At 39.2% G+C, this 26636-nt stretch overlaps 2 protein-coding genes and 1 long non-coding RNA gene across 4 annotated transcripts in view; 2 read left to right on the top strand and 1 right to left on the bottom strand.

The window, feature by feature from the left end:
* Positions 1-11875: 11875 nt before the first annotated feature.
* On the bottom strand, positions 11876-21973 carry LOC113617563 (uncharacterized). Of its 2 annotated transcripts, XR_003431702.1 has the most exons (3): positions 21729-21973; positions 21025-21072; positions 11876-13515 (listed from the first exon to the last, which is right to left on the bottom strand). It is a non-coding gene; the product is annotated as an uncharacterized LOC113617563 (long non-coding RNA). The 2 variants fall into 2 exon arrangements; XR_003431701.1 differs by lacking the exon at positions 11876-13515 and having other exon boundaries at positions 19447-21072.
* The window catches only part of ITGA1 (integrin subunit alpha 1), a 170134-nt gene continuing 155971 nt past the window's right edge, over positions 12474-26636 (top strand). The window contains exon 1 of the mRNA XM_027101137.1: positions 12474-12939. Within this exon, the coding sequence (XP_026956938.1) occupies positions 12879-12939 (61 nt within the window). The 5' untranslated portion in view covers positions 12474-12878. The remainder of the gene's footprint in view (positions 12940-26636) is intronic.
* Positions 22424-24326, top strand: PELO (pelota mRNA surveillance and ribosome rescue factor). Its single transcript, XM_027101139.1, has 2 exons — positions 22424-23410; positions 23698-24326. The coding sequence occupies exons 1-2, from the start codon at positions 22685-22687 to the stop codon at positions 24127-24129; spliced, it is 1158 nt and encodes a 385-aa protein (XP_026956940.1). The 5' UTR covers positions 22424-22684; the 3' UTR covers positions 24130-24326.

The raw sequence follows: 26636 nt of genomic DNA, 5'->3' as shown, positions 1-26636 counted from the left end.
ATCATAATATTTATCCACATTTTATTTATCCATTAATCAACACATGGACATTTGGGTTGTTACCACTGTTTGGTTATTCTGAATAATGCTACTATGAACATTTGTGTATAAGTTTTTGTGTGGATATATCTTCTCAATTCTCTTGGGTATTCGAAACTGGCTGCACCATTTTGCAATCTATTGAGAGAGTTAATTTTTCCACATTCTTGCCAACACTTGTTATTGTCATAGTCTTCTTAGTGGGTGTGAGGTACTATCTCACTGTGGTTTTGATTTGAATTTCCCAATAACTAATGATGCTAAGCATCTTTTCATGTGCTTATTGGCTATGTTTATCTCTTCTTTATACAAATGTGTATTTATAGCCTTTCTCCATTTTTAAATTGGGTTATTTGTGGGGTTTTTTAATTGTTGAATTGTAAGAATTCTTTACGTATTCTGGGTACTAGACTTTTATCAGATTTATGATTTTCAAATATTTTCTCCCATCATGTAGGTTGTCTTTTTACATTCTTGATGGTGTCATTTGAAGCACTAAAGTTTTATGTTTTAATAAAGTCCAACTTATCTATTTTTTCTTTTATTACTTATGCTATTGGTGTTGTATCTAAGGAACCTTTGCCTAATTCAAGGTCATGAAGATTTGCTACTATATTTCTAAGAAGTGTTTTATAGTTTTAGCTCTTACATTTAGGTTTCTGACACATTTTAAGTTAATTTTTGTGTATGGTGTAAGGAAACTTCCTTCACCGTCTCCTGTTTCGTTAAATAGATATTTTTATAATATACCATGGTAATTCCCTTGTTATTTCTCTTACATATTTTTTAGTTATTTTCTTCATGTTATCCGGTGATTGCAATCAACATCTTAACACAATCTAGTTGGGATTAATTTCAATAGTATACAAAAACTTTGCTCCAATATAGCCCCATTCCCTCTCTGCTTTTGTACTACAATTGTTATACAAATTACATCTTATTAATTGTAAGCTCAACAACACAGTTTTTATAATTATTATTCTACAAAGCTACGTTTAAATATGATAAAAGAAACAAAATGCATTTGTATTCTCTTTCACAGTTACAAATGTAATTACCTTTACTGGTGTTCTTTATTTTTTCAGGTGAATTTGAGTTACTGTCTAGTGACTTCATGTAAAATGAAGGACTCCTTTAGTATTTCTTGTAGGGAAGGTCTGCTAGCAATAACTCAACTCAGTATTTCTGTATTAGGGAATATCTAAATTTCTCTATCTTTTTTTTTTTTTTGCGCTACGCGGGCCTCTCACCGCTGTGGCCCCCCCGCCTTGAGGAGCACAGGCTCCGGACGCGCAGGCTCAGCGGCCATGGCTCACGGGCCCAGCCGCTCCGCGGCATGCGGGATCCTCCCGGACCGGGACACGAACCCGTGTACTCTGCATCGGCAGGCGGACTCTCAACCACTGCGCCACCGGGGAAGCCCCTCTCTATCTTTTTTGAAGGATAGTTTTGCTGGACATGGTTAATAGCCTTTTTCTTTCAGAAATTTGAAAATGTCATCCTACTCTATTCTGGCCTTCATGATTTCTGAAAAGAAGTAAGTAATATTATTAAGAATCCCTTGTATATGATGAATACAGTAAGTCCCCTACATACGAACCTTCAAGTTGTGAACTTTCAAAGATGTAAACGTGCATTTGCATGTCCAATCATGTAAGTTAGTTCAGGTGTCTGGCGTACATTGTCATGTGAGTGCATCCTCTACAAGTGGTTGTGTACTTTACTGTACAGTACTGTATGGAGTACAGTAGTACAGTATCTTTATTTCAAGCCCAGGATGTCCAGAAGCAAGCATAAAAGCAGTGGTGATGTAGCTGGTACTACTTAAGGAGCACCAAGCAATAATGATGGAAACAAAAGTGAAAATAATTGAGAGTGGAGCGAGGCAAAAAGATGGTAGACATCGCTCATCCTTATAACATGAATTGTGCAACCATTGGCACGATTCTAAAGAACAAGGACAAGATCCTGGAACATGTGAAGCCTGCTATGCCGGTGATGTTGACAATAACATCAAAGAAGCATGGAAAAGTGATGGAGGAGATGGAGAAACTTCTCAGTGTGTGGATGCAGGATCAGCATCAGCGTTGAGTCCCGCTCAGCTTAATGCTGATTCAAGAGAAAGCTAAAAGCCTTTATGAAACTGTGAAGAAGAAACACGGCAAAGAATCAGAGGACTCATCTTTTAATGTCCGCCATGGCTGGTTTCACCGGTTCAAGGCCAGAACCTTGAACCTTCACAATGAAAAAGTAAGTGGTGAGGCAGCGAGTGCTGATACAGTATTGGCCTGGGAATTTCCTGAAACACTTTGAGAAATTATTGATGAAGCAGTGTATTTACCCGAGCAGGTTTTTAATGTGGATGAGACAGGACTGTACTAGAAGAGGATGCCAGACTGAAGTTACATCAGTAAGGAGGAAAAGTTGATGCCAGGCTATAAAGCAACAAAGGATAGGCTAACTCTGTTGTTTGGTGGCAATGCTTCCAGTGATATGAAGCTAAGCCTCTCTTAGTTTATCATTCAGAGAACCCAAGAGCCCTTAAAAACACAGCCAGGAGCTCTCTTCCTGTTGTGTGGAAGATTAACCCCAAAGCCTGGGTTGTTACATGGGCCATTTTCCAGGACTGGTTTTTCCACCACTTTATCCAGGAGATAGAGAAATATTGCTTGGAAAAGGACGTCCCATTCAACATTCTTCTGCTGCTCAACAATGCTCTGGGCCACCCCCCTTTCATGGATGACTTTCATCCCAATGTCAAAGCAGTGCATCTGCCACTGAATATTATGTCGCTCATCCAACCTATATACCAGGGAGTTATAGGGACTTTTAAGAAAAGTTATTTACATCACACTTTTCGTCAGGCAGTAAAGGCGAGTGATGAATCAGGAACCTTGTGACAATTTTGAAAGGACTATTACACCTACGAGGACATAAAAAACATTGACTTTGCTTGGCGTGAGGTTACGGCCGTCACCATTGATGGGGTTTGGAAGAACATTTGCCTGCAGTTTGTTTATTATTTTTGTGGATTTGAGAAGGTGGATGAGGAGTCCAAAGAGGTCTTCGACCACTTAGTGACCCTCAGTGAGAAGTTGGAGCTAGATCTGCAAGAGGATGACTTCATTGAACTCCTTGCTGCACAACACAAGGAGCTTATTAATGAAGACCTGATGGAATTGGAAGCCCAGAGAAAGGACAAAGAGAGAAAAGAGGAAGAAGAAGTAACTGAAGAACCAAAGAGATTCACAACACAGGAAATGGCAAGGGGATTTTCTTTATTTGAGGAGGCACTGTTAGTTTTTGACGCACAGGACCTGAACGTAGAACAGTACACGAAGGTTGCAGCAGCCATTCAGAATGTAATCCAATGTTACCGTGTCATCTATGACAAGAAAAAAAGAGCTACTACCCAGATATCACTGGATTGTTTTTTCAAGAGGGTAGATAGAATTGATTCCAGCAAGAAATCAGAATCTGGGCCGTTAATGTCAGGCGTGAGTGAAATTGCAGCTTGCCCTCCGTCTCCTATTGCTAACGATCCTTCAGCTCTACCATCTCCCACCTCCTCTCCCTCCTCCAGTCAGTAACTCTTCTTGCCTGTTCACTCGATGCCAGCCCCTGGATGCCAGCTGTTGTACTGTACTACTGTACTTTTCAAGGTACTGTACTGTAAGATTAAAAGTGTTTTCTTTATTTTGTGTGTTTGTTTATTATATATTATGTTTGAAAAGTATTATAAACCGATTGCAGTACAGTACTATGTAGCCAATTGTGTTAGTTGGGTACCTTGGCTAACTTTGTTGGACTTATGAACACACTCTCAGAATGGATCTCGTTCGTATGTAGGGGACTTACTGTACTTTTATTTGCTGCTTTCTTTATTCTCTCTTTTTCTTTGGCATTGAACAGTTTGACTATGATGAATCAAGGTGTAGATCTCTGGATTTTTTCCTAGTTTGACTCATCAAGCTTTTTGAATATGAATATTAATATTTTTCACCAAATATTGAAAGTTTTCAAGCATTATTTCTTCAGATACGCTCTCTGGACTCTCTTCTTGCTCTCCTCCTTCTGGGACTTCCATCATGAGTATGTTGGCACACTTGGTGGTGTCCCACAGGTCTCTGAGGCTCTATTTATTTTTCTTTATTTTATATTTGTTGTTATTGTTCTGTTCCTCAGACTGGATAATCTCTTTAAGTTCACTGATTCTTTCTTCTGCCAGTTCAAATCTGCTATTGAGCCCTTTTAGTGAATGTTTTATTTCAGCTATTATATTTTTCAATTTCATAATTCCTAATTTTTAATAATATCTATCCTTTATTGATCCTCTATATTTAATGAGACATCATTCTCATACTTTAATTCTTTAGACACGGTTTCTTTGATTCTTTGAATAATACATTTTATAGCTGATTTAAAGGTTTTTTTCTAGGAAGTCCAACATTTAGGATTCCTAAGGGGTGGTTTCTATTGTTGCTTTTTTCCTGTGTTTTTGTGTCATTTTTGGTTGAAACTGGACATTTAAAATATTATAATATGGCAGTTCTGCAAACTACCTCACTTTCTAGGGTCTGTTGTTATTGTTGCTGCTGCTGCTGTTGCTGCTACTGCTGCTGTGTGTATTTGCTGAGTGATTTTCCTAGACTAATTCTAATTCTGTAAAGTCTTTGTTTTTTATGGCTACTGAAGTCTCTGGTTGGTTAGCTTAATAGTCACTTAATGATTAAATACAGATTTCTGTTTAATACCTTGAAACGTCAAGTCTCCCAGCCTTTGCTGAAGGGCTCTCTCTGCATGTTAGGGTGCATCTTCAATGCTCCACTGGGCAGTTTACAATTCTGCCTTAGCCTTTACTTCCTGACTGCACAGATTCAAGGTCAGCCAGAGGTGAGAGATTAGAGTCTTCTCAGGTGTTTCTGGAGCATACAAATAGACCTGCACAAGCACATGTCCCATATTCTCAGAAATACGTAGAACTTTTTCAAAGTTCTCTATGAACATCTTATTCTCTAGTTTTTTCTTTTGCATTTTCATCAGCCTCTTGTTAGCCCTGACTGGTATTGCTGCTTCAAGCCACTGTTGTGTGAAACGATGGCCAATGATTTTTTTTTTTTTTAACAAATGCCTTTGGAATAGGTTTACTTTCACAGAGCTAGCTCTGAATCAAGGCAAATAAAGACAAATCTTGAGAATGGAACTTTTCAGGAAATTGCCATTCAGGTCAAATAGTAATGATTCTCTCGGATTAGGGATTTTGGGGAGGTCCAAACCTGTTCTGCCACATACAGTGGCTGCTAGACTGCCAATTTTCAGTTACTCTAGTTGTGAGGCCATTTGCTTTCAGAATACCACAGAGCTGGGCGGAAGGGGATGGAAATAGGGAAAATTAACATGCCACAGAGTTTGCTGTTTTTTTAAGGTTCAGTTGTTTTTCTTAATTAAAAAAAAATTGCAACTCTTTGTTTAATTCTAGAATGCGGAATAAGTTGATTTTGACAATTTTTGCCAAAGTTCTCATGGCCTTTATGAAGGAGCAGAATTTCTGAGATACTTACTCTATAATTCCAGAAATACTTCTCCCTGCTTGTTTGAATATTGCACAAACATGCCTATTACTATAGTTCACACAAAATGAGTTTTTCATTAAGACATTTTCATGGAATAAAAATACCATTTTTACTCAGAAGAGTTAACTTTGATTACCACAAAGTAGAAAATTCTGATTCACTTTCCGTAACTTCTAGTGTTATAAAATACAACAATCTCAAAACTAAGTATTATGGAGATGACAAGGAAAATCTAAATATTGTTACTCTAGGTAGATTGAATTTATATCAAAATATCTTATTCTACTTGTATTTGTATGTTTTTGGCAGGGTGGTTATTGTAAAAATGAGTTATAAGATCGTAAGAGATTAACATTCTTTGTAGTCGTTCTAGGCCCTGTTCCACCACCTCAGGATCCACCAATTTCTCTGCATTCTTATATCCTTTACAACTCTTTTTTCATCCAAGGAGTTCAACACTTTCTGTAGATCTTATTTAAAGGAAAATTCATTCTTCTGGTCATATATTCTTCCTTTTTTTTTTTTTCTCAGCAAGCATTAAATTTAAAAAACTTTCAAAAGTCATTCCCAGGAAAAAATAAAAGAGAAGAAAACACTGAATTACTTCTCTGTATATTAGGGGCTTGAGAGAGAAATTTAGTCTCATAAAAATAGTTTCCTCATTTCAGTGATTATGGAATTCTCCCCGGCAATATACACATATAATTGTTTAATTAACCTTATCATTCCTTTTTTAGCCTTACTAATACACTTAATATTACAATTACTTGTCCCATTACATTTTATGGTTCAGATACATTTAGCCGTAAGTCCATAGTAGGTACTTTAAACTCTTGTGCCTTTGTAGCACATTTGGACCAAAATGAAAGAAACATCAGGGCAGATCCTGGTATTTATGGCCTAAGTTTTGAATTTTCTAAGCCTTCTGGTTCCAACCTTGCTCCACAATGCTTCTGTCTTCATTGCTTACTCACACTTGGCTGTTCCTTCTTGCTTTACCCCGGCAACTTTAGTGGCTTTTAACTCAAAATCTCTGGCTCCATCCTCTTGGCTGCCCACAGTTTCCTTTCCTGGAGGGGGATCAACTAGTCACGGCTATCCTTCATGAAAAGCCCCACACCTCCTCTTTCAGGGCAGGGCCTTTAAAAGCAGTCCTCACCCCACAGAACAAAGACTTGGATGATTAGGAGTTCATGGCTGCCTTCATTCCATTGATCTACTTTGGGACCAAAAAGATTAAAATGGCCAATATTGGCAGTATATCTTTACTAATATTTAAATGCGTATTATATGGTGTCCAACTGGAGTATTTAAAACTTAGGCATCATGATAAGTGGCTTCATTTTCATCTTCTTCAAACTTTAAAAGAACCACCGAATATTACTCTTCTAAGCTATCCGTGTTGTTTTGTCAGACAAATGTCCACCTTTATCCTAATAGTGCATGTAATTGTATTTATCGATAATAAATAACAATAACTTTCCTTAAGGAAGGCACTGCATAAAAATTTAGGGGATAAAAGTTTCACAGTGTGCTTCATGGCTTTCATATATTTCATCTCCTCTAATATATTTCAAAATTAGATCAAATGAAGCCACTTCAGGAAACAAATAAGAGAAGAAAATAAAAATAGAGTAAAAAACATGTTTGAATATGTCACTCAGAACTATGAAAATATTCTATGCTTATAAGAATTCCATATTCCTTGGCATCCTTCCAAGATTCTTTCACATCTGGTCACAACCTCACTTGCCTTTCCTAACTTCTATTCCATTCTATTCATCCATTTCATGCTGCCTATGTCTAGAATGCCCATGACCCTTCTTCCATCTATGAAACCTTTGCCCACTTCCTGCAAGGCTGAATTCCAGTGCCACCATCTCTTTGAAACTCTGTCTTTTTCCTCCCGTTGACTTTACCCTCTATTCTAGGGTTCATCAGATGCAATTAGAAATATCTTTCTATGCATATATTTAGGTAGCTTGTGAATTTTCTTGAGGGTAGGGCCACACACTTCAACATCTCTGAATCTGCAGGCCCCAGAAGACTTCCTGCTGCACAGAACTAATTCCATAAATGTTGGAATGAATGAATTACATGAGGGCAGATGTTTGCAGGCAATAAAAATGACTAATTGACTGACTTGATATAGATTATAGTCTAGTAAAGCAGATGAAAAATAGCCACATAATTTGTAAAATAATTTACTTATTATTTCAGAGCCAAATAATAGACACTCTTTCTCTTGATGTATTTATTTTTATACATACATATCTAGTGACCCAGTCCTATTATAAGAAATACCTATCTTCCTGGTTTGATTACTAACTTATCATTTACTTGCTATAATCCTGGGACTTAAGAGTCCATCTCTGATTTAACTTTTTAGAAATTGGCTAAAGAAAAATATTTACATCAAGTTGCTCAAATAATTCTAGAATTGCCTAATATCTTAAAATATAATTAACTCACATTTCAAATTAAGGGATCCAGCAACACAGCTAAAATGTTACTGCTCCTGAGTACTGGTTATTCTGAGTCAGAGAGTGCCACAAAGTGAATATTCCTGCCAGGGCACCACCCCGGCACTCCCTCTCCCACCGTAGTCTTACTGTCTCACTTATGTTGAAGTCTGCCAAGAAGTTTTAGAGAAGTTTCCTACAGTGTTAAGATCTGTCCCTCACCAGGATTCTGAAGTCAGACTTTTTTCATAAGTACCCATTGCCCAAATGTCTTTGGACCAGGTTTCTGGCACAGACTTGTCCAGGAAATAGAGCGGGAGGAACACCTATTTTATATTTTAAGTGAAAAAACATTCACACAAGAACATTGCACAATAACAACAAAAAAGATTGGTTGGTGATGAAGTTCAAGCCCCACATCATTGTCATCATACATACAACTTTATTTTGGCCAGAGAAGAAGCAATCATGGGTTCTTAAGTTGAAGCAGCAACAACTAATGTGGTAATTTCACAAGACTGCTTGATTTAACAGGCTTAAAATGAAACACATGAATGTTAGAATTGAGAACAAAACTGCTTATTTTCTGTTCCTACCTACAAGTGAAAGAAATTAATGGACAGCAGATTTTCAGTAGAAAAACAACTGTTCTACCCATTTTTGCCTCTGCAGAACATAGCCCTGGAGTCTGATACATAGCAGGAACTCAAAAATTATTGAACTAGATTAAGCTGCCCATATGGGTTAGCGCCATGAGTTAGTATCATTGTCTTGGAGTGCATTACCCTGAATACATACATAGTAAATTTTAAAATCTGAATCATCGTGAAATCTTTGTAAAAACAGAAGCAGCTCAGGACAATAGCACCTACCCTAGAATCCTCAGAGTCAAAGAGGGAGAATGAAAGCACACTTTGAGGATACCTTAAAATGTGTTTGAGACCTCACATTTAACTTTTCAAAACACATCATTTTGTATTTTTCTTATAAAAATGTTATTTTAACATACAGTAGTTAAAAAATTATTTATTATTAAGTAAAAGTGACACCACCCTCCTACCCAGATGGGGATACCTTATTTATGCTGTGCCTTGGGAATCCATGATTGTACTACCAAAGAACCCTGGCTTACACCAGAAGCAGAACTCTAGACTCTCTTTTATTCCCAACCCCTTAATGAATTTTTTCTTCTCTTGTTAAAAAAATAATAAGAATAATCTTTTGACAGCCAGCTAATTTGAAAAGCAAATCCTTGCTAATGTCATAAAAGTTTCTGATATCTTAACGTATACCCATTTTATAGGGGTATCTTCAAGATAATTTCCTAATCCAAAGTAAATATTCTGAAGGTGAAGATTCTAGAAACAATAATAGGAATTGATGGAAATGTTTTTAGCCAATCACTAAAGTTCCCTTTCTGATGCTCATCCAATTACATCACTTCCTATAGAGCCCACCACACAGAGGCCCCACCCTATGTTTCCACTGTCAATCTAATACTAATTCTCCTACTACTGGGAAGAATGATTCATTTCTACTAAGCATTTACTGTACTTTAGGCATTGTGCTAAATGCTTTGTAGGCTTCTCTCATTTAATCTTCACAACAATCTTCAGAAGAAGGCAATATTTTCATCCTCATTTTCCTTCTGAGAAAACTGAGGCTTAGAGACACTAGATAATTCTTCCCAAATCACACAGCTACCACCTGGAACCATGGTGGTTCCAGGACTTGAATCCATGCAGTCTAACTCCAGAACCTACCATAATCTTTCTCATTATATTAGATTAGCTCCAAGGAGAATACTTTGGAATGAAGTATCTGTTTCTCTTTTTGAGATTATTGGTCAGTAACCCCAATTACTTTTGCCTCATTTCATAGACTCTACTTTCCAAATTCTTAATCAGTTCAGCCTCTAACCTCTCAGTGTACTTTTAATTTTCACCCATATTTCCAAACTCTAAAAGAGATCTGATCAGATTAGGTCTCACTTAAAATCGAAAAGTATACAGTATAAAGTCTAGGGCTTAGCATTAGCCATCAAGTGACCTTATTTAATTACTAGTTTGTGACCACAGCTTTTATCTTCTCTAAGTCTCAGTTCACTCAATGGCATGTCTTTCTGTTAGTCAGGATAAAACTGGTTAAGAAAATAGGTTTCCTGACACTGATTTGTGTTTAGATTTATTGAAATTCAGAAAATGAACACTTATTCTAAATTTACTTCTCCAGCAATACTTTTCTACATCTGCATTGATTTGACATGAAGAAGATCAATAAATATAGCCATAAGATTCATAACACATATGAAAATTAACTTCAGCCATAGCACTGGTTATCACCATTAGTTTGTAAATCTTAGAGGAGATTTTTAAAATATTTAAATTCAAAGTATTTATTAATGCTCCCAAAGAAAGGTAAAGTTCCCAGTAACTACAGCCTTGATTATAAGTATGTTTTAATCCTACTTTATTTCAATAAGATATAATTTTACAATTTCTCTTTTCATTTTTTATAATTTAATATACTGCAATTTTCTATAATTCCATATACATACATGCATGTGTATATATGTGTACATATATGTATATGCACACATAGACACACACACATACACTATTACCTGTTTTTGAAAACTCTGAGCAATTTGGAGAAATATTTTTAGGAAAATATTATGATTTTTTAACGTCTAAGCGTAAGTCAATTAATCAGAATTTACTGATTATTGTGCAAAGCCCTTTGGGTCATACTGAGAAGCATAAAACATAAATGAAACTAGAGACAGAGAGGTGAGATATACACAGGAAAGGCATTCTGTGGCAGAGCTTTCCCAGACAGGGGAGCAGCAGGAAGCACATTGATGATATCAAGTTAATGAAGATGGAGAGACTGGAAAGCCAAACTGGGGTACTGAGAGCACTGAATGCAGGCAAAGGAGCCCAAGTAAAGCCAAGTGGGACTGAACAGTGTCCCAACACAAGGCAATTTTTCTAGAGACTTATTTCTGCAATTTTGAAGACAGGACTAAGAAATGAAAATATGAGAGCTAGAAACAGGCGGAAACAGGGTTTTTAATATACTTACTAAGTAGTGAATCACTTCAAATTCATAAATTAGAAGAACAATTCTTTGGCGGATAGGTCCTTTTCTGAGATTTGATGGCCTTCAACCTTTCACCTCTGCCCACCCTACTTCTGATCTTCATTAAACTTTTAAAATTTTGTCTTCTCCAACTTTTAGTCCCTGCAATCTTCTATTTGGCAATCTATTCAATCATCCTTGTGGTTTTCCTCTCTGCCCTTCCCTTGGATTCTCTGTACTGTGTCACCTGTACTGTGTTCCAGGCAATGAGTCCTCCTTTGGGTGGCACTCTTGTCCTGCCTAGCCCTAGACCTGCTAGACAGAAACTTTCAGTTAGTAATTAGTTGAATTGAATTGAATCGAATGGAGTTGCATAGAATTGAGTCCCTCCACCACCTGTAAACACAAATCCACTCATCCACTCCTTCCCCTTCTTTGAAATTCTCAAAACCACTAAAACACAGCTGATTTTATTAAAAACAGCAAGTATTCGGTCAAGCTAACATGTAGTTGTGGCTCTTGACTCAAAGGATGTACAACTCACAAGACAAGGGAAGCATTGCAAACTCCTAAGTGGCCTGGGTCTCCCAGCGTTTTGATGGGCCAACTTATCTTCCCAATTCTCAGTTCCCCAGAGTAGTGGGAGCGAGGAAGGAGGGAGTAACATGCAACCGACTTAATGCACTCTTACTTATAAAAGTCTGTAGCAACAAGAAATAAAACAGTGCCCTAAATTCTTTATTAGATTCAACTTCCAGTGTACAAACATCCTAATTCAGATTAAACAAAATTGCCCACACACATTCCATTTCTAACGAGACTGTTTTCCTCCCTTCCTTCCCCTCCCGCTTCCCTCTTGCATTTCTTTCTTTCTTGTTTTCCCCCAGTCTTGGTTCTCCTTTCCCCCAGCTTATCACAGTCTTCCCAAAGAAAAGCCTCCCTGTGACCACGAATCGCCATAAAGGAAGGAAACCCTCCATAAGTGAAAGCCAAGCCCTCAGCGGGGCGTGTCGGGGTGGACGCCCCCACCCACTATTAGTGTGAGAAGGCTGGACAGCGAAGTTCAAGTGTCCACAGGAGAGGCACGGGGGTTACCAGATCTGCTCACTTGCATAAACGGACCGATCCCTTCTGCGCAATCGGACCCCAGGAAAGCAGCCTCCCTTTAAGGGCCTAGGAGCACGGCACTTTGAAAGTGCCCTCCTTGCCCAGACCCCGGGAGAAGTGAGGGGTGCGAAGGCGGAGCCACTGGGCTGGAGACACCCTCCGAAGGTCCGGCCCTTGGCTGCGTTCCTACTACCTTAGGGAGTTGGCTCGGGGAGCGGAATCACCCTGTCAATGAAAGGCAGATGTCCCTTTAAGGTTTGCTTCGCAGCTCGTGGACTTTAGCCTAAACAAGGACCCGCGAAGCTGGCTTTATTTGTCCATGTCTCGGACAGAGCCTGGGAGGCTGCCAGTGGGATTTCAGAGACCAAGAGTGCGAACGGCGGGGAGATGTGGCAATCCCTCTGGGATGCGAGAAGCGTGAATCGAACTTAGAGGGGCTGGTCGAAAACACAGGAAATCGCTGTACTGCTCCCAGGCGCCGGGGCCAACGGGGCCAGCGACTGAGACCCACGGCGGCGGGCGGAGTGGCCCAGAGCAACGCGGCTCCAGCGCGTGGTTTCGCCGAGTCCTTCCCTCCGATCCAGTGCGTCCCCCGGGCGCTGCAGCCGCTCCAACTATGGACCCCCGGCGCCGCGCCAGCCCAGGGATCGCTGTCGCCTGCTGCTGGCTCCTCACCGGTGAGTGACCCTGCTTTTCTCTGAGCATATCCTGAGCTCGAGACTCGAGACTAGGGGCTTAAAGTGGGGAGGGAGGCATGCAGAGCTTCGGCCCGGAGGGGAGAACGGAGCGCGGATCCACTTTCCGGCGCTCCAGGTACTCTGGGCAGGTTGGAGTACAGAAAGCAGTTTCTGCGTTTGGGTTTTGTTATGAATTACGTTTGATGTCGTTTCAAAACCTTCCACCCCAATGTTAGGCGGGAGCGGTGCTGAAAACTTTACAAGGTGGAACTGACTTTTCAAATTAAAGTTGTTTTGACAATATACGTGGTATTTTAGGACTTTGCTGATAGCTTCTACCTTCCTTTTCTTTTCTTTTCTTTTTTTTTTTTTTTGAGGGAGGTAACTATCGGGCACCTGATTTATAATATGCAAAGTTCCTACCCTCAGGTTGCTCAAGAGTGGGTATTATTCATTTTCTTGCTGTCAGATACTCAAGATATTTTCTGCTACAAAATGAGGAAAGAGAAGAATGCAAGGTGAAGTTGCCTCTTGTCTCGAAATGATGTTTCTGTGTTAAGACCCAGGAGAAGGAACCTATTGAAATTGAGGAAGGAATAGTGAACATTTACTTTGTAAATATCACACAGCCGACTAAATTTTTAAATGCAAAATATCGTATTGTTACTTGTGCATAAATAGATATCTTTCAGGAGAGACAAACACAGTGGAGATGCAAAGTTACGTTCAATTTAGAAAAAAGGTTGAATCGTAGCATTTTCTAAGATTTTCCAAATGATTAACCCGTGGTCAGATCTTTTTTACCAGATACTGACTGAGAGGGAAGAGTTGCAAGGGTGAAAGAAAGAGAAGGCAGATAGGGTGAAGCTTTGTGTGAAAAGGGCCAATAATCCAAACAGTGGCAACTTCTGAACCACTTTACAGCCAGTGAATGGTTGACCTTATCAGCCACCGTCACTACCCTTTACATGTGTTTGACCTATGACTCCTCTCCAGCTCAAATTTTTTGGAGGTTGTTTGCATTATTTTCTTGTTGTTGTGCAAAATATGAATGGTTTACTAACTACTCAAGTTGTACCTTTTTCATTTTACTAAATAAGCAGTCACTAATGCAGAAATGATCAAACGAGGTCTGCATATCCTCTAAAAAGACAATGAAACTTGAAAAAACAGAAACAAATTATAATTTCTTATACATATATATATATATTTTAAATTCAACTACTTTATTTCCCCATGCCTAAAACAGCCACAAGTTGTATACTGTGGCTTTTCTGCAATTGTTGGGGGGTAATAAACCTTGCTAAATCCAAGAAGGAACTTAAAGGAAAATAATGCATACACGTTTCTAAATTACATTTAATTCTCTTTTGTGTGTGTATATATGTATTATATCTATATCTATACACATATTATTCTATCATATTGAAATTTAGAGTTTAAAGTTATCTCAGAATCAACAGGTTCCTTATATGTGCTATATTTATGCCCATTTCACAACACAATAAGGATCTGAAATTTGACTTCTTCCTTTCCTTTGTTGGTTACCCTGTCAGTCATCATGTTGTCAGCTTCCTAACAAACTTCTCATCAATTCATAGAGTCCACAACTAATCTGGGGTCTTATCACCATACCCACCCTTGCACAGTACTGCAGAACTCATCATCTTGTCTTCATTCTGAACTTAACCTCTAATTCATCTTTCTAATACATAATTTTCATTATACCTTAGTCTTTAGTCAAAAATCTTTGGCGGTTCTTTGTTATCTTTCAGATAAAATCGAACATTCTCAACTGACCTTTCAGGGTCTGCCCTAATCCAGCACCCTCTGTCTCCTACTATGCCTCTATCAGTTTCCTATTACTGTTGTAAAAAATTGCCACAGATTTACTGGCTTAAAACAAGACAAATTTACTATCTCACAGTTATGTGGGTCAGAAGCCTCACTAGGCTAAAATCAAGATGCAAGCAGGGCTGCATCTCTTCTGGAGGCTCTAGGGGAGAATCCATTTCCAGGCCTTTTCCAGATTCTAGAGGCAACATGCATTCCTTGGCTTGCAGCTCCACTTTTCATCTTCAAAGCCACCAAAGTAGCTTCTTCAAATCTTTTCCTGTGACTCTGCTTCATCATCACATCTCCTTCTTCTCTGACTCTGACCTTATTTCCTTCCTCCTATTAAAATCCTAATTACTTTGGGCTCACCTGAATAATCCAGGATAACCTCCCCATATCAAGATTCTTAATATAATCATATCTGCCAAATCCCTTTTGCCATATAAGGTAATATATTTGCAGGTCCAGGGATTAGGAAATGAAGATATTTGAGAGACCATTGTTCTGCCTACCAAAACCTCTGAACACAAACTGCCCCTGATAGGCAGTCCCACTTCCTTATTTCCCCCTAATCCTCATGCTCATCTTACTACTGCACACGTAATCTTGTTTTCTGCATCTAGAAGAGCACTCCACCCTTCTTTCTTACCACCCCCTGCCATCTAAACAAACTCCCCCCAGTCTTCAAAGCTGGGTTTACATCCCTACAACCACCTACCCAACAAACCATCCCAGTAAACTTCCCATTATATTTAGAACTGCCTTGTATTAGCTTTTCCCAACATTTAAAAATGATTCATCAAGAAAGATGCCCTTCTCTAAGTCCAAATGAAGTCTTTATTGTTAATTTTTAAGCTTTTTTAAAATTAATTTATTTTATTTATTTTTGGTTGTGTTGGGTCTTTGTTGCTGTGTGCGGGCTTTCTCTAGTTGTGGCAAGCAGGGGCTACTCTTCGCTGCGGTGCACAGGCTTCTCATTGAGGTGGCTTCTCTTGTCGCAGAGCACAGGCTTCAGGTGTGTGGGCTTCAGTAGTTGTGGATCACGGGCTCAGTAGTTGTGGCTTGCAGGCTGTAGAGCACAGGCTCAGTAGCTGTGGTGCACAGGCTTAGATGCTCCACAGCATGTGGGATCTTCCTGGACCAGGGCTCGAACCCGTGTCCCCTGCATTGGCAGGTGAATTATTAACCACGGCGCCACCAGGGAAGCCCTTTATTGTTATTTTATATATGTCAAAGTCCCAGCAAAAAAACTAGTGGCATATATAAAGGATTTAACTGAAAAAAATTAAATCAAGGGACTGCTGGCAGAAGCATATAAAGGAACTGACAAAAGATGGCTGGAGCATGCAGAATGAGCAATAGTAGAAAGAAAGTACCTGAAGCAACATGAGAAGAAAAGCCACTGCCGTTCCTAGGCCTGAGAAGGCAGCGGTGTCAGCTTGACTGCGAACTCTGGCTATGGGAGGGGGACCACTGGACAGGAGCTGTGGCCATAAGAAGAAGAATGCAGCTAGTGCCAAAGTTGAAGCACAGCAGGGAGAAAGCAGGGGAAATGAATACCCCTGCTTTTCCTTCTACCCCCTAATGCCTTGCCTGGCCATCCCATTGGCCATGTCCAAATGGCAGAATTCAAACTCTCAGGGGACAAGGGTCAAGACAAACAATAACAGAGAAATACTAGCACAACTTATTGCTGAAAGGCACATATTTTCTGAGAATGTATTAGGTAAGAGGCCCTGTGCCAAGAATTTTGGACATATTACATTTTAATCTCAAAAAAGGGAAAATTCTGGAACTATTATCTGTATTTTAGAGATGAACAAACCAAAATACTAGGAGGCTAATTTGACCAAAGTCACCCAATTAATAAACCGCAAAGCCTGTTCAGATCTCTCATGCTCTGAAATAATATACCAGGCTGTCTAAATGTAAGTCCATTTCTCTCTTGCTCAGCCCTCTAAATGTTAAATCCAAGCATAATTGTCTAAAAGACTTTGATAAAGATCTAATTAATGGTGAAGTGAGTCTGTTATTTCCATGACTTTTAGGTATATAGCGAAATTAGATGATGTCCCTCCCTACATTAATTGTAAGTCAAATAAGACTACTATCTCTGGTTATTAAGAATACAAATATAGAATTATCCCTAATTGAGTTATATATCTTTCCTCCCTAGAAACATTTTAGTTAGCCTGAAAGCAGGAGTCTTCTTTTGTGACTTTTTTCACAGGCAAGATTTCCTATTCTAAAAGAAGTGAGCTAATGGCTGGATATGGAAGGAAGTCAGCCACCTACCCATAACAAAGAAATGACCTCCAATGACACACAATGGAAGACAGTGAATATATTTAAGTCAATATATGATGTCTGTAAAGGCAGCGATAAATTCATAGGAATTTTGTTTGTTTAATAAATAGGCAGTGACAGTAGCAATAAAATATACATGCCAAACTAGTTTGCCTATTTTTCTTCCCTGCTGTCATGATGCTATTTTGATGCATGAGCTCTTGGACCACCACTTATAACTGTGGATCTTACTTCCTTAGATGCATGTTCCTCTACCTGTGTTCCAACACCTAAACCCAACAAACTTCCCACTGGATTAGAACTTGCTGAATTTTAATATGCCCCTTGAGTATTTCATAAAATAAAGGAGCTCATGTTTTAAATATATTCAGAAAATTAGGCATCAAAATGCTATTCTTTACCTACACTGCTCTTCTGTGGTATGAAATACAAAATAGTGTATCTGAATTCATGTTAGGAAATTGAGATGAAAGATATTTGGAACTGTTGTCACAATGCTAAAGTCAGAATACGTTGCCTATTCAGAGTGGTCTGTGACTGGAGAATTGTATTCGCTCTCAAAGCAAGTACAGTAGAGCATCAACAGATGTAAATGAGCTGAATATATTCTCATCCTCATGATTATTAAGCTTCTTTCAGCTCCTCTATTGTGCCAGCTCCTCTGCAGTCTCCAGGCTTTTGCATAAGCAGTTACACTGCTACTGGTCCTCAAGTCCCCATATGAATGTGATTTCCAAGAACCCACTGGAGTAGATTGGACCCCCTCCCCCAGAGATTTGTAGGCCCTTAGCACTTTTGCTTCTACAATATACCACATATTAAAATTAAACATCTAACTGTCTGTTTTCCCAGCTCCCTGTATGCTCTGTGAGGATAGGGTCTTTGTTCATTATCTCTACCATCTTAGAATAATAGTCACTTGAAAATTTGTTATTGAACGAGTCACAAAAGACTAGACTACAGACAAACTCATAAAATACTTAAGGGGTCAGGTTGTCTCTTCTAATTATATCCCCACCTGGAATATTTCCATCTACCCATATTTATATCTAACTGAATGGAAGACACCATCAACTGAATGCTGCACCGTTATTTTATGTACTATTAAGAAAGAAAAGTACTGCCAATCCAATTATAATTGCTAAATGGTTAGATGCCTCCAAGTTTCAAGAGATGTTGAAATGTGGGAAAATATACATCTGAAAATTATAATAAATAACATGCAGTATATCTACATGCAATTTTCTATCACGTTTCTTTGTACTTTTAAAACATGCATCGTAAGATTTCAGACACACTCCTTCTAGGTACAAAGATATGAACATTGTCCCCCTTCTCAGTTCTCTTCCAGAGCCAAATCTGTATCTAATTGAGGGGATAATTGCTCCTCTGGCACCAGCAACCTCACCAGATCCCAAGAGCAGACCTTCCTCTAAATACTCTCCCTTTAAAAAGGAAGCTTCAGGAGGAGAAAGGTGACAGTAAAAGTAATAAAAAAATGTTCCAGGTCACAGGATCAATAACGCTAGTTTTGGCAAGCTTAACGTCTCTAATATTCTATCATATTGGTGGTTAGAGCTAGGGCCATGTATATTTGAAGGGACCTAATTTTTATCTAACGTCTTCTATAACTTAAAAGGAAGATGAAAAAGTCAACTAAATCTTAAAAGGAGATTACAATATATGTACTGGTTAGTATTAAGAATTCATTTTATGTGCAAAAGCATTAATATTGTTTTATCCAAATGTAGAGCTCTATAAACAAATTAAGTGAGAAATCTGATTTGAAAAATCATTATAATTCAAATATTAAAAGGAGTGAAGACATATGCTTTTTTCTATGAACTATCTGAGATCTGCTGAAATAAATGTAAATTCTTAAATTTAAATAGGACACTTAAATCAATCACATTAGAACCTCAAATGATTAAGATGAATGGTCTGCATATTTTATTATAAATCCTATACTATTAATACAAATTACAATGTACTTTCAAAATTTTCTTATTAACTATATACTTTTAGTTTGCCAAGTACTACAGTTTGAAAATGCATGGGTATTGACCAGTTCCTAAAATTATATATTTTATTGTAATATTTTTAATAAAATGATCCGGTACTGTACAGAGATTCATACAAACAGGAACATCCCCACACACACACTTTTGTTGATAAAATTATTTATTTGGTAGGAGCTTTGTATTGTTCTGTGACAGTTGCAAGTAAGTAGTTTTAATTACAGGAATTTAGATAGTAAGTGAGTACAGCAAGTTCCTTTAAAAAAGAAAAAAAAAAAACCTTTCCCTTTTCCCTTTCACCATTTTGCCTGAATTCGCTGAATAGCCCTCCCTGTTGACCACTAACTTTGCCTGTGGAGGTCACATAGGCATCTTTGTACAATCTAAGGTTAGCACATTCTCTCTAAATAAACTATTGCTATTTTCACTAGATATTTATAATCAGAGTGCTAGCTATTTATTTTGTAAAGATCATTTTCCAAACCAAGTATAATAAAACTAATTGTCATCATACATTATTTTTGAACATTTTAAGACCTTTTCCTCGTTAAGATGTGTTTAAAAATAATTAATCATTTTCTTATCTATGCATGGATTATCTCAAAAAACTGAAAAAGGTTTACAGAAACTTACTTTAAGAGTAATCTTTTTAAATTGTTAGTAACATTATAAAACAGAATGTGACTTCTTAATTTTAGGATATCAGTGATAGACAAATCAAAAACTCTGAATTAAAGGAGAAATAAAGCTTGTAAAGCCATGTCTTGGAAGCCTTGAATGCCAGGGAATTTGGATTTTAATTAATAGGGAATGAGAACCCCAAATAACTCAAAAGTGTTATGACTGATCTAGAAAGACTAAGTTATAACACAAAATCTAGGAGAAAAACACCTGATCATTCAACAAGCTCAAGTTACTAAAAAGAAAATTCTATTACAGACGTTTCAGATTAAATGATAATTCTGTGAAAAGTTTTGTAGTATGTTCAATCACTGAAGCACATTTATATTTAAAAAGACAGCCCAAAGCAGTGTGCCTCATAATTAAAACAAACAAACAAAAGAACCACAGAATCAACAGTCTATGGGGGTTTCCCATAGATTCTCAATGTAGAAATATGTGTGTATTTTTCTAAAGTAGAATATTAGATCTTTCTCAAGAATTACAACGGTGACCTAGGCTGAGCAAAAGGAATATTACATTGAAAAGAATATAAGGACTGTTTTAAAGTAATAAAAGAGCAAGGAAGGGACCTTCCTTTCAAATGCCCTAGGTTGGTTCCTAAGCTGTGAGTCTTTGTTTAACTGGCAAAGGTGAGAGTTAAGGGGAAATGGCAGTGGGTAATAGCACATAATCTTTGGGGTTGCAGAGATGATTTCAAGCATCCATAAATGTAGAATTGTGTCAGTGGAAAGAGAAAGTGTGGAATTAAGCAGACCTGGATTTGAATGCTGGTTATGTGATCTTGAATACATTTCTTAACTTCTCTGTAATTCATTTTCTTCATCTATGTATGAGGATAACAAATATTTACCTTACAGGTGAGGACTAGAAAAAGCATAGGAAAGTACCAGGTGAATATTCAGTAAGTGATAGCTCTTCAGTAAAAACCTAACATTTATTAAGGTCCCTGTGTGCCTATCACTGTGATTCTGTGGTTTTCGATCCTTGGCAGATTTTTCAAGAGGGAGATGATTATACTTAGAAAGGTGATCAAGGAGTATCTCAAAGCATCTCCTCCTTTCCCTCTCTCCCTCTCTCTCTCTCTCTCTCTCTCTCTCTCTGTCACTCACACACACACACACACACACACACACACACACACACACACACACACATTCACTCTACCAGTTAAGAATTCTTGTAGCTTAACAAGCACCTTTTAAAAAGATACATGTCCTTTGGAGACACAAGCCATACTCACACTTTAGTGTGATCAGTTCCTCGCTCAGTGAAAAGCTGCTGGGTTCTCCTGGAAGTAGAAGAAGGCAGTCTGAGTTAGGAACTTTGGAAGGGCACTCAGTATGATAGGAAGGTGGGGAAGGAAGGAGGTACAGAAAGAGAAGGAGGGAGAAGAGAGGCCACAAAATATTGGTTCTAATTTACACTAGAGTTTTGGAGGGGACCTATGTATCCCCTGACAACCTCTGAGGAAGTTAATTGAGATCTGAGTATCAAGACTTGTGCCAACATCATATTGCTCCCTTTCATCCCTGTCTCACCAGTTCAGGATGGTAAGCGTCCCTTTAAATGCCATACGCAATAAGATAGGAAGGCGAATGGGGAAGATTTGTGCCTTCTTCTCTCCAACCCATCTTAACTCTCAAGAAAACTTTGGTAGGCTTTTTCTATTCACTGGTCCTTTTAAGAAGCAAGGCCCACTTCCCAAACTCCCCCGCCTCTCCTTCCCCCCAAAAATGTTAAGTGACGTAAGGTTTTTCTTAGCAATGAATTCTGTAGCTATTCAATCAAGGTCGGTCATAGTAGAACAGTCCTTCCCCACTTCCCCAATCCTCAGCTCTCAGCTCAGCTTTGACAGTGAAGATCCCGTCCTAAACTACCGAGACCCAATTCCCCCCCGTAAACATTTCACAGGCTACTGAGCTGCGGAAAGCTGAGTCTGCCAACCTTGGATTCTGGGATTCTCAGGACATCAGATCAAGCAACTGAGAGGTCCATCCAGGGGCAAATTCCACAGATGGTTTCTTCTTTCTCTGGGATCAATGTTCTAACATCTGGGTTAATCAGATCATGCAGACTTGGTTAATTAAGCGCAGAAAACAGCTGGGCACGTTACTCACGGCCCAGACGCACCATGACCAGTCGTTCTTAAGAAACAGCTTCTGGACAGACCAGCTCCAAAAAGCGTGTGGCGTCTGAGTGCGGATAAGGCAGGAGCAAAGCGGGCCGTAGTTTGGACCTTGGGGCCAAGTCTGCACTTTTCTGAGCTCCTTTTACTTTTCCGTAAGTTTTGAAATTGCATTTACCCGGCGGGAGAAGGTGTAGCGTGGCAACCGCACACAGCTGAAAAAAATATATATGTTTGCACTCACAAACTCCCCAGATTCTTCACAAACAGGGGTGGAAGAGAAAACTTAGGACGTCCAAGTTCAGCATTAATACGAATGACTCGCCAGCAAAGATTCCGTACACTTCCCTCGGGTGGTTTATTCTCCGAGAAACAACTCCCAGCTTAGTGCGCCTGCGCACGCGTAAGCTGCGGTCCCGCCTCCCCGTTGCGGACGTAAAACGTGCGCCGGGAGGCAGGACGTGGGCCGCGCATGCGCCCTTACTGCATCGGCCTCTTGATCTGTACGGCGGCTGGAACCGCGGAGAGGGTGTTCGCCGGTGTCTCTTGCGCCGGTCCGACGCGGCGCGCCCCGAGACCACGAAAAGGAAGGGCTAAAGTAAGTGTTCCCCCCAGCCGCTAGAGTCATATAGAAAGTGTTTCCTTCTCGCCAGGCAAGTGCCTGTAGGAACCGGACCCCGTCCCCTTCACGGCCTAAACTTTCCCCTCCCTACCCCTTTCCTTGTGGCGATCCCCTCGGTTCCTCTTGTTCTGGCAGTGAGCCCCTGCCAAGATCATGAAGCTCGTGAGGAAGGACATTGAGAAAGACAATGCGGGCCAGGTGACCCTGGTTCCCGAGGAACCTGAGGACATGTGGCACACCTACAATCTAGTGCAGGTGGGCGACAGCTTGCGCGCCTCCACCATCCGCAAGGTACAAACGGAGTCCTCCACGGGCAGCGTAGGGAGCAACCGGGTCCGCACTACCCTCACTCTCTGCGTGGAGGCCATCGACTTCGACTCTCAAGCCTGCCAGCTGCGGGTCAAGGGGACTAACATCCAGGAGAATGAGTATGTCAAGATGGGGGCTTACCACACCATCGAACTGGAGCCCAACCGCCAGTTCACCCTGGCCAAGAAACAGTGGGACAGTGTGGTTCTGGAGCGCATCGAGCAAGCCTGTGACCCAGCCTGGAGCGCTGATGTAGCGGCTGTGGTGATGCAGGAAGGCCTCGCTCATATCTGCTTAGTCACTCCCAGCATGACCCTCACTCGGGCCAAGGTGGAAGTGAACATCCCTAGGAAACGGAAAGGCAACTGCTCCCAGCACGACCGGGCCTTGGAGCGGTTCTATGAACAGGTGGTCCAGGCCATCCAGCGCCACATACACTTTGATGTTGTAAAGTGCGTCCTGGTGGCCAGCCCAGGATTTGTGAGGGAGCAGTTCTGCGACTACATGTTTCAACAAGCAGTGAAGACGGACAACAAAGTGCTCCTGGAAAACCGGTCCAAATTCCTTCAGGTAAAACAGTCTTACCCAGGGATAATTAAGAATGGGCAGAGGGGTTTATGTAAATGACTCCTAAAGTTTTAGAACTAGGAAAAGTACAAGAGGAGGAAGGTTTAACTTGACTGGGATTGTAAGTGAGATCATGAAATGAGAAGAGACTAGCAAATTGATATAGTAAACTTGGCTTAAATCCTTAAACATATAAAGCCTTACCAGTGTTTTTGGCTTGAGGTCATTGTGGGCTGTTTAATGGGTACTCTAAGAGATCTTTTGTCTAACTTTTGTAATTGTGATTCTAGGTACATGCCTCCTCTGGACACAAGTACTCCCTGAAAGAGGCCCTTTGTGACCCTACAGTAGCTAGCCGCCTTTCAGACACTAAAGCCGCTGGGGAAGTAAAAGCCTTGGATGACTTCTATAAAATGTTACAACATGAACCTGACCGAGCTTTTTATGGACTCAAGCAGGTGGAGAAGGCCAATGAGGCCATGGCAGTTGACACATTGCTCATCAGCGATGAGCTTTTCAGGCACCAGGATGTAGCCACACGGAGCCGGTACGTGCAGCTGGTGGACAGTGTGAAGGAGAACGCAGGCTCTGTTAGGATCTTCTCCAGTCTTCATGTGTCTGGGGAACAGCTCAGCCAGTTGACTGGGATAGCTGCCATTCTTCGCTTCCCTGTCCCCGAACTCTCTGACCAAGAGGATGATTCTAGTTCCGAAGAAGATTAATGATTGGAACTAATAATCGAGACAACCTGTGTCTCTTTCACTGTTAGATTTTCTCAGCATCCTTGTGACAGAAAGCTGCGAAAGTGGCACTTTGTGATTCTTACAGGGGTTTCTCATGTATTTGGTCACATTAGGTGATTTGTGGTTGGCAGGACATGTATTCAAACTGAACAATAAAAGGAAATAATCTCCATGTATTACCATCTTTATTAATTGGGATAATTTTATTTCAGAATTATGAGTTATTCGCAGTACTTAGAAACATTTTGTATATTTAAAACGAATGCCGTATATTCTTTGGAATAGACTGTAAAATCCCATACTGCATGCTTTGAAGTAGTTTTCCTTAGGAAAAGCTTTTTAATATCTCATCTTCAGTTTACATTGTTTATTTTAATTCGGCATGGTGTTCTTACACTGGTTTTCTTAATGATCCTTTTCTCCCCATTTCCGCCCACATTCCATTTTTTTTAATTTTTAAATTTATTTGCTATTTTAAATTATAGCTAAATAATTAGAAGATTTTCTTGGGGACAAATTTAAAATGTGTTTTTCTTAAGAGACTTGTTAAACCAATCATGTTAAGAGTAACAAGGTGGGGGTTTTTTTGCTTTAGAACTAATCGTAATTGCTTCAGAGGAGCACTTAATTAGTTATTTTTAGGTCATTGAGCTTTGGTCTGCTAAGGATTCTCAGGATAATCTATTTAAGGTGCCTTTATTTTTAAAATGAGGCTAAGGTATGTGATTTGCTTATAGGCTATTAGTGGCAAACCTAGAAGTAGTCCCCAGTCTGGACTTGAGTTCTTTGCACTGCTACACCATTTATGTATTTATTTTGTAGCTTATCATAGTTAAATACTTAATGCTACCTTGAATTTGTATTTGCTTTTACATTCTTAATGGACTTTCTCTACACCCTATTTTAGGGGTGAGAAAGCCTGTTCAGAAAGTTTAAGTCACATCATTAGTATGTGGCAGTTGATTTGTACTCCAGCTCTTTACCATACTTAGGGAATTTCTGCAAATAGCTGAGAGTTTAAAATATTTTCATTATTTTTTCCAAGAGTTAGGGAGGGGGCCTTGAAATGTAATTGCATCTTGACCTTTTACACATCTCAGCTTAGCAAAATAATTAGGAAAGGCCTTATGAAGAAGGAGTGATAATTCAGTCTGTAACTCCAGGATCAGTGGTGCCTGCTTCAAATAAGGACACTAAGTAAACTCTTGCTTGTCCTGTCTGTGTCTGAGCCTTTCTCCTGGTGTAAGTGCCAGGTTTGGGGATTATTTTTTTTAAACTTCCTAACTAATCTGAACCTTTTTATCTGTAATTGGGGGTGGACACCTCCATATACTTTAAAACCACATTTTTATATGTCTATTGTACTTCCTAATCAAAATAATTCAGATTGTCGTTCCGTTATAATTCATGAATATTTAAGATACCATTAAAAGTATGTTATTAATGATTTGGTAGGAGTGTAGATATGAAGTCACTAAGATTCTTAATGTTAGAACCTGATTGATAATGCATCATATTCTCAGGAAGAATTTGGAGATTTGGGGCCTCGTGCTCATAATCTATGCAGAACTGCTTATTCCTAGCTGTTATCCTTGGTAATAAAAACCAGGGGAAATAAAAGCTTATGGTAAGTCTGACCAATACATTTTAGGACGTAAGTTCTCAAATTTAGCTGCCTCTTAGCTTCACCTTGGGAGTTTTAAAAACTCTATACCCAGACTGGACCCCAGACTAAATAACCTTACACCCCTAGCAATGCTGGAGTGTTTTTTTAAAATTATTATTAAAGCTCCCAGGTGATTCCAATAAACATCAAGGCTGAGACCCTTGATTCAGGCCTTGCTATTCAAAAGTGTGGTCCATGGACCAGCAGCATCCCCTGAGAGCTTGTTAGAAACTGGAATCCAGGGCTGTACACTAAACCTGTTGAATTGCAATCTGTATCTTAACATCTCCAGTTGATTGCTGTGTATAATCAAAGCTGATAAACATAAGCAATAGCTTATTCTCCCTGTGCTACTTAATCTCTGCCTAGGGTTGCCAGCCATAGAGAAAAAGATTTGAGTTTTAAGAGAGCTAAACTGCCAATATTCAATTAAATTATCTATAAAACTCTAAATGAAAGCCTGTTTATATGTCTATAACATATTTAAAATATCTTTAAGAATTTGTATTTTTAAAAAGTTACATATTATGCCAATACCATTATCAAGAGTATAAATCTTCCTAGATGCATAGATGTAAAGATCAAAATAGTGATAGGAGCGTATAAAATACAAAATTAATTCAAATAATTAGTTTTTACTATTCTATAGAAAACAAAATGAACCATAGGTCTCTGGAAATCATATGCACTAGTTTAATTCCAATTGCTCTTCATTAATAAGGAATGACTATGGTAACAAATGGAAACACTGTCAATAACATACCTCTCACATTAATGCAATGTTGTACTGTAAGTTTCCATTTACCATAAGGTGCTTGTT

Source organism: Aethalodelphis obliquidens, unplaced genomic scaffold (assembly GCF_003676395.1).
Source record: "Aethalodelphis obliquidens isolate GAN/ISIS:26980383/991018 unplaced genomic scaffold, ASM367639v1 scaffold4, whole genome shotgun sequence".
Lineage (NCBI taxonomy): Eukaryota > Metazoa > Chordata > Mammalia > Artiodactyla > Delphinidae > Aethalodelphis > Aethalodelphis obliquidens.
The sequence above is the reverse complement of the archived record's forward strand: the minus strand, read 5'-3'. Positions and strand labels throughout refer to the sequence as shown.

Coding starts and splice junctions, on each gene's coding strand:
- PELO (XM_027101139.1), top strand. CDS start 22,685: ATGAAGCTCGTGAGGAAGGACATTGAGAAAGACAATGCGGGCCAGGTG. Junction 23,411..23,697: donor ACCGGTCCAAATTCCTTCAG/GTAAAACAGTCT, acceptor TTGTGATTCTAG/GTACATGCCTCCTCTGGACA.